This window comes from Pleurodeles waltl, chromosome 10, assembly GCF_031143425.1.
Source record: "Pleurodeles waltl isolate 20211129_DDA chromosome 10, aPleWal1.hap1.20221129, whole genome shotgun sequence".
Taxonomy (NCBI): Eukaryota; Metazoa; Chordata; class Amphibia; order Caudata; family Salamandridae; genus Pleurodeles; species Pleurodeles waltl.
The window spans coordinates 943,838,975-943,858,586 of NC_090449.1; the positions used below are offsets into that span (position 1 = coordinate 943,838,975).

The window sequence follows — 19,612 nt, forward strand, 5'->3', positions numbered from 1 at the left end:
CTAGCCCTGCCTCCATGGACTATCATGCTACCTCGTCCCTGCAAATCTTGTGCCTCAGACACTCAGGTGAGGGAATGTGAACTGCCACACCCCAAGTGCTGCATCACTGGGCACAAAGCCCCCTCCAGAAGCAGTGGAAATATGCATCCACTCACCCTTTCCTTGTCAGGATGAAGCACACTGGGCACAAAGCCCCCTCCAGAACCAGTGGAGATATGCATCCACTCACCCTTTCCTTGGCAGGATGAAGCACACTGGGCACAAAGCCCCCTCCAGAACCAGTGGAGAAGCCATCCACTCCAGAGATGGTGGCTTTGCACTCCCCAGGACCAAGCAGTGGGCAAACCACCCACTTGAGAGTCTGTGGCTTTGCACTCCCCAGGACCAAGTAGTGGGAAAACCACCCACTTGAGAGACTTGAGAGACTGCGGCTTTGCACTCCCTAGGACAAAGCAGTGGACAAACCACCCACTTGAGAGAATTGGGAAACTATGGCTTTGCACTCCCCAGGACCAAGCAGTGGGCAAACCACCCACTTGAGAGACTGTGGCTTTGCACTCCCCAGGACATCGCTGTGGGCATGTAGCCCCCTCCAGGAGCAGTGGTGTTATTCCATCTTCCAGCTGAGGTGCCCCTCTTCCCCATCCCCCTGAGGTGCCTGTGTGTTTACGACCAGGTGCCCCTGCAATGTTCTCTCTGTATTGTGGCAGGAGTCAAGTGTGGGCTTGGCCCATGATTTTGGGCCCAGTGGCCCACGGACATTTGGAAAGGAAAATGTACAGCCTTATGTACATATTGTAAATATTTGTAAATACTGTATTTATATTTGTTACGTATATCTGCCTATTTCTAATATATCACTGATTGGACTAAATTCCTTTTGTCCTTGCGTTCTTCCAGGGGGTTACGGGGTGTACATGTAATGTTGTTGCATGTGTTTGTGTCTATGGTGTTGTGGGTGTGGGTGGGGGTGGGGGTGTTGCATGTGTGTGTCACTCTCTTTTTCCTCCCCCCTCCCCTATGTACTAGGTGCAGTACTCACTGTGGTCATCGCCACCGCCGCCGCCTTTGATATTCCTGGTAGATGAGGAGGTAGACCAGCATGGGCAGGACCTGTAACTCGGGCTCCATGGCGTCCTGGTTCTTCGTTGAGTGTCTAGAGGTGAGTGGTTTCCCTTCCAAACACTGTTTCCGCAGTACTTTTGATGGTGTTGGTACCGCCCCGGAAAAGCTGGCGGATTGTAATGGGGTGGGTGGTACATTGTTTTATGCCTGTCTGTTGGCGGTGACCGCCGCGGTGTTTGTTGCTACCGCAGTGGCGGTCAGAGTGTTAAAGTGGCTGTCTGTGTTGGTGGTTTCTGCCGTGGTCGTGATCCCATTGGCGGTATTACCGTTGCTTTAACACTGACCGCCAGGGTTGTAATGAGAGCCTTAGTCTGTAAAATCTGTGCAAAATGGGAAGCATTAAAATATAATTTTAGTGCATGTCTGCAGGAGTCTTACTAAATGTTTTTGTTTTTAAAAAATGTAATAAATGATAAATTCCGTACCGCTATGTAAAAAAGACACACTTTCAACACTTTGATGGGCAGGTTATAATGTTCTGATTCACACACCTTCCTACAATCCCAGGAAGCTAATTTGCATTTGTCTAATTCTCACAAATTAAATCACTTCGATTGTACATGTTGTTTCTTCATATTTAGTTTTGCCCTTCTCACATCCCTGTAGAACTACACAGTACTGACGGCTAACCTAATGGTACCCATGTAATTAACTCCAGAAGTCTGAAAGTCTGAGATAGCAATGAAGGGATTCAAAAATTTGGGCTGCAAGTTACACACAAATATCAGATCCATGTCCACTAACCCAATGAGCTATGTTATTGAGTTACCATTAATAGTTTACTGCAAAAAAACTATTTTGTATCAGTCAAAGAAAGGATGTGACATTTTCTAAATGTTTACTGTAAGAAGTTTGATTATTATTTGATGACTGCCAACTGTAGCATACTCCCAAGCCTTGGTACCTGCCAGTAAATACGCCACACACAGAGCTGTAGTAAAACATATCTTTATTCTATTTATTTTATTTGTGAATTCATCATTCTAAATCAGCATTCACTTCACTACATTCTAAATGCCTACGTCACCACTGTATGGAGTCCAAAGGGAGCCATTATGGTTCCGTCCTTGACAACTCACATGACATTACAGCTACCCCTCTGTTAAATTAAAAGGTACAATTCTTTACATACATATATAGCTCTTCGATGAGTCTTCTAGGCATGTTTATGGCTAGTGGCTAGGCCTGAGTGTGTCTTTAGGAACTGTGAATGGTCACCAGTAGTGTTGTTAATGAAGGAACAACTTCAGCCAGGGTTTCCTCATTGGGTTCTTCAACAACAGCTTTCTTTTCCACAGAGATGTCTGACGAGTGCTGACTAGATACTTAAAGTGAGAAAAGTCTTGCGTAATGGACTTCCCAGGACTTTGGACAGTCACCATGTGTTCTTTCCTATTAGTAACTACAAAAGGCTCACTGTCGAATGGAGCATAAGATTTATGCTTGTGTGACTGACAGACAATCACTCGATCTTCTGGAGTCAACACAATGTGTTTCGCATGCAGTCGACTGCATAGGCCTTCATTTGCTTCTTATGACTCAAGTCTTTTATCTGTACTTCTTTCTCAGAGCATGAGTGCTGGCTGGTCCATTGTGATAACTTGGTTATCATAGGTCTGCCGAACATCAATGTTGCAGGGCTTTTGACCATTGTTGAGTGAGGAGTCAAATGAGAAACTTGCATGATGGAATTCAGAACAGTTTCTTTAATGTGCTCATGAATCGTTCAACAAGGCCATTGGCCTGGAGCCACAGAGGTGTGCACTTGTGATGCTTCCCATTTAACTGACTGAAAACATCTCAGAACTCTCGACTATTGAAAGGTGGGCCATTGGCATACTTCAAGATTGATGGAACACTCCATATTGCGAAGAGAATGTCTAATCTCTTGATTACTTTTTCTAGTGTGAGGGAGACAGATCTCCAACCAAGGGAAAATTAATCAACCACTACCATAGGGTGATGTCCATTCTCAAGAGGACCGAAAGAGTCAACAGCAATTCTCTCCCACACAAGATTTGGCACCTCTGACATGTTTAAGGTGTGTTGAGTGGTGTTTGATAACAGACAGTTGCATAGATGACAGGGCTTTAATTATTTTTCAACTCTTTTGTCGAGATGAGGGAATCAAACTCAGTCAGCTCGTTTGGTGGCAACAATTCCATGATGTCCTTCATGGGCCACTTCAATTATTTGTTGTCTTAAACTCTCCTGAATTACAGTTCTCTAACATCTAAGTATAATCCTTCTTCAATTACAGACAATTCATCTTCGATATTCTTGCCTTTATGATGCTCACTGTAATGGGTAAGAGGTTGATTGTGCAGATTCCCCAAATGATGTGTTATAATGTCTTTCAGTTTCAACGTGTCACTGTCTTGACTCGTACCAGTAACAACTTGCTCCAACAAAATGGCAGCTTGTGTTTTGGATTTTATAGTGAAATTTATGTAAGCTTCAGTTGTTTAGGAAGGGGTCCCAAAATGGCATAGACACTCTGGAAAAATAGCAGGATTTTTATATTTTCCTGGACGGTGCTCTTTTGTGTAATTGTACTCTTGCAGTCATAGACTCAAACGTTGAGTGCTAGGAAGCATCTTGGCCATTGGATTGCCAAAGATGTTTAACAAATATTGATCTGCTGTCACTAGTTTAAAAGACTTTCCTTACAAGAACATATGGAAATGTTCACAAGCCCACGCCATTTCTCAGGTTGAGAAAAAGTTGTGTAGCTCAGAAAACCAATGTCATCAGTAGTTAAAGGCCCTCATGAAAGGCTGTATGATACATTGTATGACATCTTGAAATAACTCTGCCACTGATGACACACCAAAACTCAGCCTTTTGTATCGAAACAGACCAATGCATGTAGAAATGGTTGTAATGTACCTGCAATTCTTGAGTTCCAAATGATGATATCTTTTATTTAAATCAAGGTCAGAGAAGACTTGATTGCACCAATCAATTGGGTTATCATGTCAGAAATGTAATGTGCAGGCAGGGATGGTGTTCTCTTTCAATTGCCTTGTTTGCCTGTTGCATATCCATGCAGATGAATACAGCTCCTTCACTGTCCTTTTTGCGCACTACCACTATAGGAGAAATCCATGGCGTTGGACCAGCTGAACACTCAATGATATCATGTTTAAGTAATGATTCAAGTTCCTTTACAACAGCTTCTTATAAATGAAATGCAATTCTTCAGTGTCTTTGAGCTACAAGACAAACGCCCTTATTGATGTGTAATTGTACTTTCATAGTCTTCAATTTTCCTAACCCATGACAGAACAAAGGAAACTGACTTAATGTTGTAATTCACTGAAATCAGTCCCATGTCAGCAGCTGTGCTGAAACTGAGTAAACAGACACTTGACGCCGTAACTTGCAACACATGAATGGGCGCTTGCACTTTAGACTTCTTGTGCTGCATTGTCACTACAAATGAACCTTGACTTTTCAAAGGCTTTGATCCAGCACCTACATACACTTTTGTTTTCAATTACATTAACCGTGGCAACTGAGACAATTCAATATATTTTTCTTCAGGCATAATGGGGGTCATTCTGACCCTGGCGGTCATTGACCGCCAGGGTCAACGACCGCGGGAGCACCGCCAACAGGCTGGCGGTGCTCCCAAGGGCATTCTGACCGCGGCGGTATGGTCGCGGTCAGAAACGGAAAACCGGCGGTTTCCCGCCGGTTTTCCGCTGCCCTGAGGAATCATGCCATGGGGATTCCGACCCCCTCACCGCCATCCTGTTCCTGGCGGTGTTGACCGCCAGGAACAGGATGGCGGTGAGGGGTGTCGTGGGGCCCCTGGGGGCCCCTGCAGTGCCCATGCCAATGGCATGGGCACTGCAGGGGCCCCCGTAAGAGGGCCCCTAAAAGATTTTCAGTGTCTGCCATGCAGACACTGAAAATCGCGACGGGTGCTACTGCACCCGTCGCACCCTTCCCACTCCGCCGGCTCCATTCGGAGCCGGCTTCCTCGTGGGAAGGGGTTTCCCGCTGGGCTGGCGGGCGGCCTTCTGGCGGTCGCCCGCCAGCCCAGCGGGAAACACAGAATAACCGCGGCGGTCTTCTGACCGCGTAGCGGTATTCTGTTGGGGGAACTATGGCGGGCGGCCTCCGCCGCCCGCCAAAGTTGTAATCACCCCCAATGTTATTGATGCACCACTATCTATAATGAAAGGTAATGAACAACCATTTACTTTCAGTGTAATCTTTGGACAATGTTTGAATGACTTTAGGGCTCTGTCATGTCGACTGTTCTGTGACTGGTCTTTTTCCTTACAGGCAGCCAGCCCAACATGTGCATGTTTTTCTGAGGCAAAAATTGACATTGCACAATCATTTTCTTCACTTTTACTTGAAACATATACTGACAAACTCTTTGACGATGATTTAGATGATCAGTTTCCTTGAGTGTCGATTTGTCTCAATTGGTGTCATCACTTGGCCTTGTGGGCGTGTGTCGAGCGTCGCTTCTGGAATGTTCGGCAGGCCATTTTGTCTTCATACTGTAACACACTTACTTTTTCCTCCGCTCTGCAAACTGTAACATTATGGTTCTCTTTCCCATAGTCTTTCCACATCTGTCCATTAGCAAGGCATTTACCTTCATGAGGAAATGCAAATCCGCATCTGAAACACAACTTCTTTTGCTGTGGAGACATCACTGTGCAGCCTTCAGCTCTGCACTTTTGCTTATTTTTCATGTTCATGACTAACTCACTGTGGGCACCTCCGGCCTTCATGTCTGCAGCTGCTTGATCAACATGCTCTTCAGCTCTGGCAGCCATGAGAACTTGACCTAGACTCAGAGCTTCTCTCAACATCTGTCTTTGGAATGAGTCTGATAAGCATCCCTCAATCACTTTGGGATGTATGGCTTCTTCACCATTAATTTAATTGAACCTACAGTGTTTGATGAGCATATTTAGTCTCTCAACAAATTCAAGGATGGTTTCATCGACACTCTGTCATTTTTGACTGAAGATGCATCTTCCGCAATCCACATTGAACATTGGCCTGAACTTAAGATTCAAAACATCTTTGATGTCATCAGTGATTTTGTCATCTCGCTGTATTTTCTTTAAGACTTCTTTTATACCCTCACCAGCCAGATTCTTAAGGTAGTTGGTAATATTCTTGAAATCAGTTTATTGCAGTCATACTGGTCTCTTTCTGCAACTGTCTGGCTCACAGTCTTTCATTAACTTGATGCTCTTGGCGTTCTAACTTTTGAAGTTGTTCTGATCCAAATTCTAAAACTTTGGTAGGATAGTTGCTTTAGGTAGGAAAGGCTGTATAAGCACAACCCTGGGCACTGCGTCTTCAAGAGTTCTCCTATGCTTGCTGACACCTGGTTGTATCCGCCCTCAGCAGTTTCGTTCCGTCCGACGTATTACTATGTTGTGTAGCTGCACGGTACCTCTTTGTATGCACTCTCCAGCAGGTTCTAAGCCATTAATATGTAGTCTTCTTAGCAAAGCTTCTGCTATCTTCAAATGCTTCACACTGGCTGGAGTTGCACTTGGATTCCCCATACACCATATGTAGATTCAGCACTTTGACCAAGGCACATGTGGCATGTACAAGCAGTTTGGTATCATGACGGAAAACCCCTTACAAGATGTAGTAATATAAAAGGGAGTCGGGAATCGTGTAGGTCTTTCTGAACATTGTTTCAGCCTCATTAAATCTCTAATTTCTGAGGAGGAACTTTCAGGCCTTCGTCCCTAATACAGTGAATGCTTTTCCACCTTTAGTTTTGAGCCTAAAATGGACTGGCTGTAGTAAATTGACGTGTGAGGATCTAAGGTGGTCATTACAACCTCGTCGGTCTTTTTCAAGACCGCGGAGGCACCGCCGTGCGGAAGACCGCCAGTGGTGGCGGTTTGCCGCTCGGCGTATTATGACCGTTGGCAGCTCACCGTCCTTTTTCGGACGGAGAGCCGCCAGCAGCCATACTGGCGGGCGGCTAGGAAGTGGAGGTTGCTCCACCGCCACGTCGACAGAACACCGCCCACCGAATCACGTCCTGTGCTTTGGCGGTGTTCTGTTGATGGTGTGGTGTTGGCGGAGCAGCCCCCATGGATCCCGTCCCCTCCCGGAGGATCGACGGACGAGGTAAGTCGATCGTCCGTTAGGGGAGGGGGGTGGGGGGGCATTGTGTGTTGTGTGCGTGCATGGGGGTGTGTGTATGTAGTGGGGGTGTGTGAGTGCGTGTATGCTTGCGGGGGTGTTGTGTGGTTGGGAATGAGTGCGTGTATGTCTGTAGGTATGTCGGCATGGTTGTGTGCATGTATGTTTGAATGTGGGTGTGCGTGTCTGACTGTGTGCGTGGATGTAGGCATGTATGTCGGTGCGTGTGCATGTATGTGGGTTAGTGGTGCCTGCGTCCGTGTCGTGTGGGTATGGGTGATGTGATGTTGGGGGTCGGGGTTGGGAGGGGGTCCTGCAACCTTTGGGGGGTGGCAGGGGTGGTTGGGGGTGTAGGGGAGGGAGTCGGGGTGGGGGAGACCCCTATCAGTGCCAGGGGAGAAATTCCCTGGCACTGATAGTGTTTACCGCCATGCACTTCATGGCGGTTCCAAACCGCATGAAATCCATGGCGGTGAGCTGGGTCAAAATACCGCTGGCGGTATAGTGACGACCGCCGGGCTGGAGACCCTGGTCTCCAGCCCGGCTGGCAGAATGGAGAAGCGGCGGATGACCATGGCGGAAACCGCCATGGTCATAATTCCCCAAAAAAGACCGCCAGCCTGTTGGCGGTCTTACCGCCGCTTCTCCGCCTTCTGCCAGGGTCGTAATGACCCCCTAAGTGTTCTGGTTGTGTGATAGTGTGTAAATCTTCATGTCAGAACTTTTGGACCTGTGTTATTATAGGTTCTGAAAATAAACGAGCATTTTAAACACTACTCTCTTATGGATAGGCAGCCAATGTAAGGTTTGAGTGCAGCAGAAGCTGATGTTCTCCTTGATAGTTTAAATACTGCCCTTGCTGTTGCATGTTGAACTACTTGAAGCTTTTGGAGTACTTTTTTAGATGAGCCCACATAAAGACTACTGCAATAGTCCAGCCTCTAAGTAATTAAAGCTCACGCTACGCTCGCATAGTCTAGATTTTATGAGCTTGAAAAAGGGTCCTGTGATAGTCAGGGCATGAGGCATAAAGGATAGCAGGAGTCAAACTTGACTCCTAAATTCCTAACTACCCAACTAACTACCTCTACCATGGCTGGATTGGGGGGGTCTTCTGGTTTCCCGAGAGAGGGGACAAAATGTTTGCCCTCTCCACCTAACATGATCTTCATTTTGTCGGTGTTGCATTTTAGATGATTTACCTGCATCCATTTGACGACAGCACTTAGACAATTTTTAAAGTTGATTTCGGACCCCAAAAAATAATCATCTAAGGATAGAATCAATTGGGTATCATCAGCATGAGAGATGCTGTCAATTCAGAAAGATGTTATAAAGGAAATCAACGGTGCCATATAGATGTTACACAAGGCAGGGGTTAAGGAAAAGCCCTGAGGGACACCAGCCGCTACCATGGTTTCCTTTGATGAGTAAGGCCCTAACCTCAATACCTGCTTTCGGTCCAAGATGAATGATTTTAACCAGAGATAAGCAGATCCTCTGATTCCGCACTCTCTGATATGCTGAAGGAGGATTTCATGGGAGATGGTATCAAATGCCGCTGACAGGTCTGGGAAGATAAACACAGCACTCCTCCCTGCATCTAATGCTAATTTTAGTGTGTCAGCAACCTGCAACAAAGCATATTCAGTAGAATATGCTCAGGCGGAAACCAGATTGCAGAGAATAAAGTGCATTATTTATTTCAAGATATGTGTTAAGTTGGTGATTGGCCAATTTCTGTATGATTTTACTCAGGGTTGGCAGGAGAAAGATTGGCCGCCAATTACATAAAATGGTGGGATTAGCAAGAGACTTTTTCTTTAGTGGTTTCACCACCGCCACCTTGCAGACTTCCAGAATCTCTGCTGAGTTCAAAGAGTTGTTCAGAATCTGGTTGAATACTGGATTAACAATGTCAACCAATTTGTGTAAGATCGTAGGAGGGTATGGATCATTAGGGGAGCCCGACTTACATGCCAAAATGGCTTGACATGACTAGTATAGAGAATTCAGCTGTAATGTCACCATTGTGTTCATGATATTCCCAGACACAATTTCAGTTCCAAAATTAATAGAGGGGGGGAACTGGTGAAACAACAACTTTGCATATTAATATTATTTTTTCAGAGATAGAGAGCAAGATCTCATTGCAGAGAGCTTGCAATAGAGTAATCTGGCTCTTTAGTGCCTTGGGTTTAAGGAATTAATTTATTATTTTGAAAATGGCTTTTGATCAGATTTGGGAAGAGTAGTAAGTCCTTTTGATAGCCTAATCTCTTTATGGTATAATTTGAAAGAAGCTGTATCCTCGGTCTTATAGGTCTTCTGCTACTTTCTTTCAGATTGTTTGAGTAATTGTTGCTCTCTCAGAGCTGCGTCATACCAAGGAGTTGAGGGGCACGTCTTAAATTTCCTGCTGGCTGGAGCTTGGGAGGAGAGGCTCTTAGCAGCCTGGATTGTCCATTTATTAAAAAGTACCACATTATTTCGAACTTGATCAGTTAGATGGGGCAAGGAATTTGCGAGGGCCTCTGCAAACTTGGGATCAGAGGCCAACTTTCCACATCTATGGGTGAATGAAACAGGCAAAAGTGCAACTGTACATGTTCCCTTTCCTGCGTCTTGGGAAAGGACAAAAGGGATGAAGGAATGATCCGTCCAGCTCAACGGGGTGGAATTAGCAACAGTTATTGATCTTCGGGTTACTTATCCCCTATCTCATTGCCAGTTGTAGTGTCCTCCCCAGCATGGGTACCTGCCAGTGAATACGCCACAATGAAGCTGTTTGTAAAAGACTTTGTTATTCTTCTGCATGTAATTGCGAACTCAACATTCTAAACCAACATTCACTTCACTACATTCAAAATGCTTATATCATGCTCTATGGCATCCATCAGAGCGATTATGGTTCCGTCATTCACAACTCACACAACTTTACACCCACCTCAAGGAATAATCACAACCCTAGTCCAGGTAAACCCTCAACGTCACTAAATTAACCCAAGCTCAACTCCCTGGTAGCTATGCAAGAGAGCAATGTGTAATGTATTCAGGCAGTACCAAAACAGTAATAAAGTCAAAATGCAAAATGATAAAAATCCCAAACGAAATGAAAAATATAGAATAAAATGTAATAAGCAAAGCTACAACAAAATGAAAACAATCCAAAAAGGGACCCGTAAACATGAATTTTTAATATATTAAATAGACATAGTGCTAAGAAGTACAAGTTGCCAATGGTAGTCAAGGGCCTCAGTAGACAGGGACTGAAATGCAATTTGAAGGTAACTGTTAGAAATGGGGTGTTTGGTTGACAGTCAGGTTACCCCCTGTTCAAGCAAGGACCCTCGCTCTAGTAAGGGTAAAAGAGAATCACCCTCAGCTAACCCCTGCTTACCCCCTTGGTAGCTTGGCAGAGCAGTAGGCTTAACTTCAGAGCGCTAGGTGTAAAGTATTTGTATCAACACACACAGGGGGTCATTCTGACCCTGGCGGTAATTACCGCCATGGCGGAGGTTGGCGGTAGCACCGCCAACAGGCTGGCGGTGCACCGCTGGGCATTCTGACCGCGGCGGTTCAGCTGCGTCCAGAAACGGAAAGTCGGCGGTGTACCGCCGACTTTCCGCTGCCCTTGAGAATCCTCCATGGCGGCGGAGCGCGCTCCGCCGCCATGGGGATTCTGACACCCCCTACCGCCATCCTGTTCCTGGCGGGTCTCCCGCCAGGAACAGGATGGCGGTAGGGGGTGCCGCGGGGCCCCTGGGGGCCCCTGGGGGCCCCTGCAGTGCCCATGCCAGTGGCATGGGCACTGCAGGGGCCCCCGTAAGAGGGCCCCACAAAGTATTTCAGTGTCTGCTATGCAGACACTGAAATACGCGACGGGTGCCACTGCACCCATCGCACCTTCCCACTCCGCCGGCTCAATTCTGAGCCGGCGTCCTCGTGGGAAGGCTGTTTCCCACTGGGCTGGCGGGCGGCCTTTTGGCGGTCGCCCGCCAGCCCAGTGGGAAACCCAGAATGACCGCTGCAGTCTTTTGACCGCGGTACGGTCTTCTGGCGGTTCCCGCTTGGCGGGCGGCTCCCGCCGCCCGCAAATATCAGAATCACCCCCACAGTAACTTAATGAAAAACACTACAAAATGACACAACACCAGTTTAGAAAAATAGGAAATATTTATCTAAACAAAACAAGACCAAAACGACAAAAATCCAACATACACAAGTCAAGTTATGAATTTTTAGAGATTAAACTCAAAAATAGCGTTTAGAAACAAAAATGCTTCGATGAGATGTTAACACGGTGTTGTGACGGAGTCGTTCCCAACAAGCCGACACCAGCGGCGCCGGACACGGAGTCGTGTAGACCCCCAAGTACAGTACCTTTGGTGAAGAGTGAAAACAAGCCGATGCGCGAAGTCGGGGATCGTGGAGTCGGTGCGAAACGTTGAATCCGTGCACTTTGGGCGGCGTCGGTCACGACGTGGTGCGGCGACTTCCACGGAGTCGCGGACTTCAGCGGGGCTGCAACAGCGTCATGCCGGCAAAGAGCGTCGTGTTCCAGCGAAGGTCACGGCGTCGGGTGCAGGCGGCGTCACCGGATTCAGCATCGGTGTCGGTCCGGAGTCGTCCGAAGTCGATTTCCTTGGATTTCCACCAGCTTTCCTTTCAAGGGCCCAGGGACTGGATAGGGCACCACTTGTCAGAGCAGGAGTCTCTCCAGAGACTCCAGGTGCTAGCAGAGAGAAGTCTTTGCTGTCCCTGAGACTTCAAACAACATGAGGCAAGCTCTAAATCAAGCCCTTGGAGATTTCTTCACAAGATGGAAGGAATACAAAGTCCAGTCTTTGCCCTCTTACTCTGGCAGAAGCAGCACTGCAGGAAAGCTCCATAAAGCACAGTCACAGGCAGGGCAGCACGTCTTCCTCAGCTATCAGCTCTTCTCCAGGCAGAGGTTCCTCTTGGTTCCAGAAGTGTTTCTAAAGTCTGTAGATTTGGGTTCCCTTCTTATACCCATTTTAGTCTTTGAAGTCACCTTTCTTCAAAGGGGACTCACACCTACTTGTGAAATCCTGCCTTGCCCAGGCAAGGCCTCAGACACACACCAGGGGGTTGGAGCCGGCATTGTCAGAGGCAGGCACAGTCCTTTCAGATGAGAGTGACCACTCCACCCCTCCCTCCTAGCAGAGATGGCTAATCAGGAAATGCAGGTTACACCCCAGCCCCCTTTGTGTCACTGTCTAGTGCGAGGTGAAAAACAACCCAACTGTCAAACTGACCCAGACAGGGAATCCACAAACAAGGCAGAGTCACAGAATGGTTTAAGCAAGAAAATGCTAACTTTCTAAAAGTGGCATTTTCAAACGCACAATCTTAAAATCAACTTTACTAAAAGATGTATTTTTAAATTGTGAGTTCAGGGACCCCAAACTCCACATGTCCATCTACTCTCTAGGGGAATCTACACTTTAATCATATTTAAAGGTAGCCCCCATGTTATCCTATGAAAGAGACAGGCCTTGCAACAGTGAAAAACGAAGTTGGCAGTATTTCACTGTCAGGACATATAAACCACATTACTATGTATCCTACCTTATCCATACACTGCACCCTGCCCTTGGGGCTACCTAGGGCCTACCTTAGGGGTGCCTTACATGTAAGAAAAGAGAAGGATTAGGCCTGGCAAGTGGGTACACTTGCCAAGTCGAATTTACAGTGTAAAAATACACACACAGACACTGCAGTGGCAGGTCTGAGACATGATTACAGGGTTACTTATGTGGGTGGCACAACCAGTGCTGCAAGCCCACTAGTAACATTTGATTTACAGGCCCTAGGCACCTCTAGTGCACTTTACTAGGGACTTAACAGTAAAACAAATATGCCAATCATGGATAAACCAATTACATACAATTTACACAGAGAGCATATGCACTTTAGCACTGGTTAGCAGTGGTAAAGTGCTCAGAGTTCAAAAGCCCACAGCAACAGGTCAGAAAAAATAGGAGACAAGAGGCAAAAAGACTGGGGATGACCCTGCATAAGCAAAAGTCCAACAGTAACCACGATGGAAAGCAGGTTGAGTACATCAACCAGGTTTGTCCTGTCCAAAGATTTTATCTCCTGACTCTAGTACTTTAAGTCCCAATCCATGACAGAAGCGCACTTCTGAAGTCATAGACTCAAAGGCAGAGGCCAACAGCTAGGTTCAGTTCAGGTCCAATTGCCACTGGTCAGATGGGTACTTCCAGAAAAAAGTAGCTGTTTTATCCCTGTAGTTTGCATAAGAGGTCAGCCTTATGACTCTTAGAGTCTACTTTCTTTGTCCTGGGAACAAGCGGGAGCAGGCCCAGTACTTTAGGGCTCCTCCCAGGTCACAGACAACAGGTACAGTCCACTTCTGTTCTTTTGGTTCAGGAAGGTTTTATAAGTGGGTGCTGGGAGGTGCCACAGTTATTGCTGCTATGAAATAGTAGGTGGCAATGACTCCTGGGCATCCCATATCTAATCGGGTTAAAGGTTTTCAGGGTCAACCCACCCACTTTGACCATTTTCAAGATGGTAAAAGTTTTCCGCCACACTTAACATGGGGTCTGAAGGCTAGGTGTGTGTGAGGGGAGTGTTGTATGGTATTCCTAGTGTCCTCCCATATCTAACACTAATATCTAGCTTGCAGCAGCCACTTTACCTCCAATAAACCTAGAGACAGAAGCCTGGTAAAATGAAGGCGAAATTTTCCAACAACCAGGTAGTGGATACATAAGAATTGTCTTGACCTCCCTGTTTCCCTTCCTTTCTAGTCCTGCTTGCTGTGCCCCACCCTGTAGTCTGTTCAGTTTGTCCCTCTCTCACACAGCATTTCACCAAGATAAAGGGTAGTTTTCGAGCACCTTAGGCTCAATCCGGCCTAGGATCTACTGGCTTTGAAGCTGAGAGTGTGGATAGAGCAGTGACACAAAGAGTGCACGCTGGATGCAGCAATGCTAGCAAGCCGTGTTAGAGAGAGGAACCTGGCCCTCAATGAGGGTATGCCATGCTATCAGGTCTCTGAGCAAGCCCCGTTAGAGAGAGGAACCTGGCCCTCAATGAGAGTATGCCATGCTATCAGGTCTCTGGGGTCAGGGGCCATGCCACAGGTTGTTGACTGAATGTCTCTAGAAAAGGTACATGCTTGTGCTCTAGAATATCAATTTTCCTTTGAGTGTCCCTTTATGTACAAAAAGGACTGGATACGCTTCTCCAACCTGACACAAAAGAAGTAGAGATACATCATTTTTAGCATAAATACTGATGTACTTAAAATTAACTATGCATTGTTCCACATAAATGAGTGTCACAGCCTCAAAGAATAAAATAAACACCAAACTGCCACATGGCAACTTCAGAAGTGTCAACATGAAGTCAATTTGTGTGTGAGAAGTGTGAGGAAATAATGTATTAATTTTTGTGCTGAATTTTGGTACTTCTATAGTTTCAATATTTTCAACATAGACAACATGTTCCTGAATGGTTAAAATGCCGCAAACTAAGCATACAAATGTACATCAAGGGCTTACCAAAAAGTAGATATGTCGCCAAACTGCATACAGAACACATGAAAGGTAGAGACCCATGGTTGCCAGGCTCACCTGCTGTACAGTGGACATTCAAAGTACCAGTGTCCACCATGCTGTAGGAAAGAGCCAGGCTTATGGAGCACCCTCTGCTTTGTGGTGATTCATATATTGCAGACTTTCATAACTGTGCTGCTTACACACGGGCAATGCATGTGTACCTGTCAGTGTTTCCTTCCTCATCCAGGTGACTGAAACTGCTGGATTGAAACAGTTTTTCTCCAAGTAAAGCAGTGATGTGACCCCGTGGCACCTTGCCTGGCCTCCCTCTGCACCTGCTAACTTTCTAAGCTAGTTTATTTCCCAGAGAGGGAGGAAGGAGACCCTGGCCTATGTGTGAACCCGTTCAGGCAGAGGTTTACAGATAGCCCCGACCCTGCTCACTCACTACCACATGACCCGCCCATTCAAAGACGAGCAGTGCTGCAGCCTCTGAGAATACAAAGCCAGGTACTGGACTAATGCTGGCAGAAATATAAAAAAGTTACCATGATTTAAGAGAAAGAAAAGCCTGAGCCCCCAATATTTTGGGGGAGGAGGGGCAGACATAAATATAGACTGGCTGGGCCCCACCGGGCCCACCGGTGGCTGTCGATAAGTCATTTGCTGCCATGGAATTAGGCGCTGTGCACTGTCACAGTTCAAGAGCTACCTAAGATTCAAAGACACTCATTTGCATTTATTGTGAAATTTAAATTAGCAATATATTCTTCCTGTGACCTACCTGACAATGGAACACGTATTCAGGAGTGGATTTCTTAAATTTCATGTTCCAGACTAATGCAACACCATCAGGTTCATGTGGGGCATCTTCATTGTTATTGTAGGATGCAACAACCAACTCAGGGTACTGATGGGAGAGAAACAGCAATTACATTTCATACATTACTATCATCTTTAGTACTCTACATTTTTCTTCAAATTATAAATACAAATAATTTGGTAATTTATTTGCAGCAATTGATGGTTTGCAATTCTTACAGAGACGCTGAACAATAAAATGAAAAAGGCTCACAAATTGACCAAGTTTGTACAACTAACATATCCAAAATACACAAATAGAGATGTACGTCACAAAAAATATCAAAATTCAAAAAACAAGTGAGAAATTAGTGTTTAAACATGTTCTGTTGACTGTCAGAAATTCCCTAGCACGTTAGCGGTGTGATAGTGGCCAAGACTTTGGAATATAATTTAGCTGAACATCCTTGCCATTTCCACTAGGATGTAATTAAGTTATCTTTTGCTCACCTTTTTCTAAAGTGCACTGAGGTTAAAGAGGTTCATCTAACAGTTTGCAAAGCATCTAAAACATCAGATGGACATCTGAAGTGTTTGACTTTAGAGACTTAACTCCAGCAACCAAAATAGGATGCACATCTCTGAGATTCTGAATTATTACTTAAGAGAAGGCACCCACCCTTTAAAGTAACAAATCATTGCCTTGTTAGGTCAATGAGAAAACCTGGGATTTGCCCTTGGTAGCCATGGCACACAGCAGTAGACTTTTCATACAGAGATATGCGTGTTAATAAATAGCACCAAAATAATTTTAACGTTAGGAACCAAACTGTGAATTTTCCAAACACATTCAGTAAAAGGATGTAAATGTAGCCTGAAATATAGTTTGAAAAAATAACAAAGTAAGACGAAAACAAGAAACATCGGATCCAGTAGAATAGCACATTTGCATTTTTTAAGACTATATTCAAAAACAGTGAAAACGGAGCAGTAAAAATCATTCAATATGCATTGCCAAAAGCAGGTACTGGAGGCCTCTCTCGCACCACAGCCTCACAAACAACATTTACAAGCCAACTATTCTGTCCTATTTAGGTCAGGAAGGCACAGGCAACGGCAGTTACTATCAGACTTGTCTGCCTTTGAGTTGTCTTTTCCTAATCCTTTTGACTACCTACCTCTATTTTTGTGTTGAAATTAACTTTTGTTGGCCTTAGGTCTCTGTGCGCTTTACCACTGCTGACTAGTGCTAAAGTGCTTGTGATCACTCACCTAAACATGGTTTAATTGTTTTGCACCTAACTGGATTATTTAATTTACTTTTTAATTGGATTACACCTAATTAGAATACTTTACTTGTAAGTCCCTTGTAGAGTGGTATACCATATACTCAGGACCTGTAAATTAAATACTAATAGTGGGCATGCAGCACTTTTTTGTACCACCCACTTAAGAAGCACCTTGAAACTTGTCCCAGGCCAACCATTGCAGCCTGAATGCAGTTTTAACCTGCCAATACAACTTGACAATTTAGCCCATTTGCCAAGTCTTAAACACTCTTTTTATTGCAAATAGACACCCCTAAGATAGGCCCTAGGTAGCCCATCGTAGTTAAAAGGGTGGACATGTGCTTTTAAGTTGTACATGTCCTGGTAGTAAAAAACTCCTAAATTCGTTTTTCACTATAGTGAGGCCTACCTGTCCCACTGGATAACATTGGGCTGCATTATTACATTTAGTAAGTGCTAATATTTGATTGGGAACAGGTGATCATTTCATGTTTGGTGTCTAAGAAATATTAATTTAAAACCCTATTTTATGGTAAAGTGGGATTTTAAGTTAAAATTTGGAAAATGTAACTTTTAGAAAGTTAGATTTTCTTGCCCTATTTGGTTCCTGCAACCTGCTTCTTGGTCATATGACTTGGTGTAGTTGAGAGTTGAACTTTGTTTATTCCTCCCAGACAATCACACAATAGAGGGATTAGGTGTGTCTGATGGGACATCAGTGGCAGGAATGGGGGGCAGAGTTGGGCACAAACCCACTTGCAGCTGAATAGGTTGTGCCCTGCCTTCACACAAAGGACGTGTTGTCACTGGATTATTCATGCAGACAGCCAGGGCTCTAGAAACTTCTCCTACTTCAAAGAAGGCACCAGGTATAACAATATACTATATCCACTCTTCAGTTCACTTTCTGGACCTATGGAAGAACTCTTGGAGGACTGTCTGCTGTTGTAGCCTGCTGTGGACTTCAGAAAACTGCTTTGCTGCACCTGGAATTACTATTATTTTGCCTGAAGCCTGCCTTTACCCTCAGAAACCTGCCCTGCTGTTTGAGCCCTGCTGAGTTCCACTGCTGAACCCAAGACTACCAGAGTGACTCCAAGGGCTCATTGGCTGGCCTCCTGATCAGAGCCTCAGGAACAGAAAAAGCTCTAACCATCTAGAACCCCGACGTGGACCCAGCCTGAGCGAGTCCAGTACTGGACCCTTGGTGAAGGTGGTTGAAAGAACCAACTTCCAGTTCTGGACCCTTGGTGGTGGTGGTAAAAGTAACTAAAATCTAAAACTTTGGGCTTAGAAACTTTTTGGCTAAAACCTGCTCTATGAACCAAGAGGAGACTGGAACCAGCCAACTCGTCTATCCACCCAAGGTGCATTGTCAGTAGGCCTGACTTCGGGGCAGATAACGTCTTGCAAGTAGGTCAATCTAATTGTTATCTCTCTGAAAATGCATTTCACATCTCATCAAAGTGTTACTTACTCTCAGTGCAGAAGGGTGAGCCTGGTCGTAAATGACCTAAGGCCATTAAATTATAGACTAAGTAAATATATTTCTATTCCTTTTACACATGGCTCCCCATCTGACCCCTGCCCTCACCACACCCTCAACAAAGCAAGCTCCGTCATCTCACCCAAACTACGGAAGATCATCAACAGCTCCTTCGAGTCCGCCACCTTCCTGGAGAGCTGGAAACACGCCGAGATCAACGACCTCCTCAAAAAACCCAAGGCGGACCAAAAGGACCTCAAGAACTTCCGGCCTTTCTCCCTGCTCCCCTCCCGGCAAAAGTAATCGAGAAGGCTGTCAGCAGATAACTAACCCAAGGAGAACTGCACCCTGGACCCTCCCCAATCTGCATTCCGCAGCAACCACGGTACTGAAACTGCCCTCATCGCCGCCACCGACGACATCAGAACCATACTGGACAATGGTGAAACAGTGGCCCTCTTCCTCCTGGACCTCTCGGCCACGTTCGACACCGTCTGCCACCACACCCTATGCTCACGCCTCAGTAATGCAGGAATTTGCGACAGCCCTGGACTGGGTCACCTCCTTTCTCACTGGAAGAACCCAGAGAGTCCGCCTCCCCCATTCTGCTCGGAGGCCACTGAAATCAACCGTATGGTTCGGCCCTCAGCCCAACCCTCTTCAACTTCTACATGGCCCCGCTCGCTAACATCGCTTGATCCCACAACCTCAACATCATCTCATACGTTGATGACACCCAGCTGATCCTCTCCCTCACCAAGGACTCCGCCAAGACCAACCCCCATGAAGGAATGAAGGCCATCGCCAAATGGATGAAGAGCAGCTGCCTCAAACTCAATTCCAACAAGTCGGAAGTCCTAATCTTTGGCTCCACCCCTCTGCATGGGATGACTCCTGGAGGCCTGCCACTCTCGGAGCCGCTCCGACTCGACCACGCACGCAACCTAGGATTCATCTTGGACTCCTCATTATCCATGACCCAGCAAGTCAACCACATCTCCTCCTCCTGTTTCAACACCCTCATCATGCTCTGAAAGATCTACAAATGGATACCCACCGAAACCAGAAGAACAGTCACTCAAGCCCTCATAAGCAGCAAACTGGACTACGGCAAAGCCCTCTACGCAGGAACCACAGCCAAACTCCAGAAGAGGCTGAAACGCATCCAGAGCGCCTCCGCACTCCTCATACTGGACATCCCCTGCCACTGC

General features: G+C 45.9%; 1 protein-coding gene across 4 annotated transcripts in view; it reads right to left on the reverse strand.

Annotated features, from left to right (window-relative positions):
* Positions 1–19,612, reverse strand: part of DYNC1I1 (dynein cytoplasmic 1 intermediate chain 1) — a 1,447,115-nt gene that overhangs the window by 457,014 nt on the left and 970,489 nt on the right. For all 4 annotated transcript variants that reach the window (XM_069211741.1, XM_069211739.1, XM_069211740.1 and 1 more), the window contains one exon: positions 15,610–15,735. In XM_069211741.1, coding sequence (XP_069067842.1) covers positions 15,610–15,735 — 126 coding nt within the window. The remainder of the gene's footprint in view (positions 1–15,609; positions 15,736–19,612) is intronic.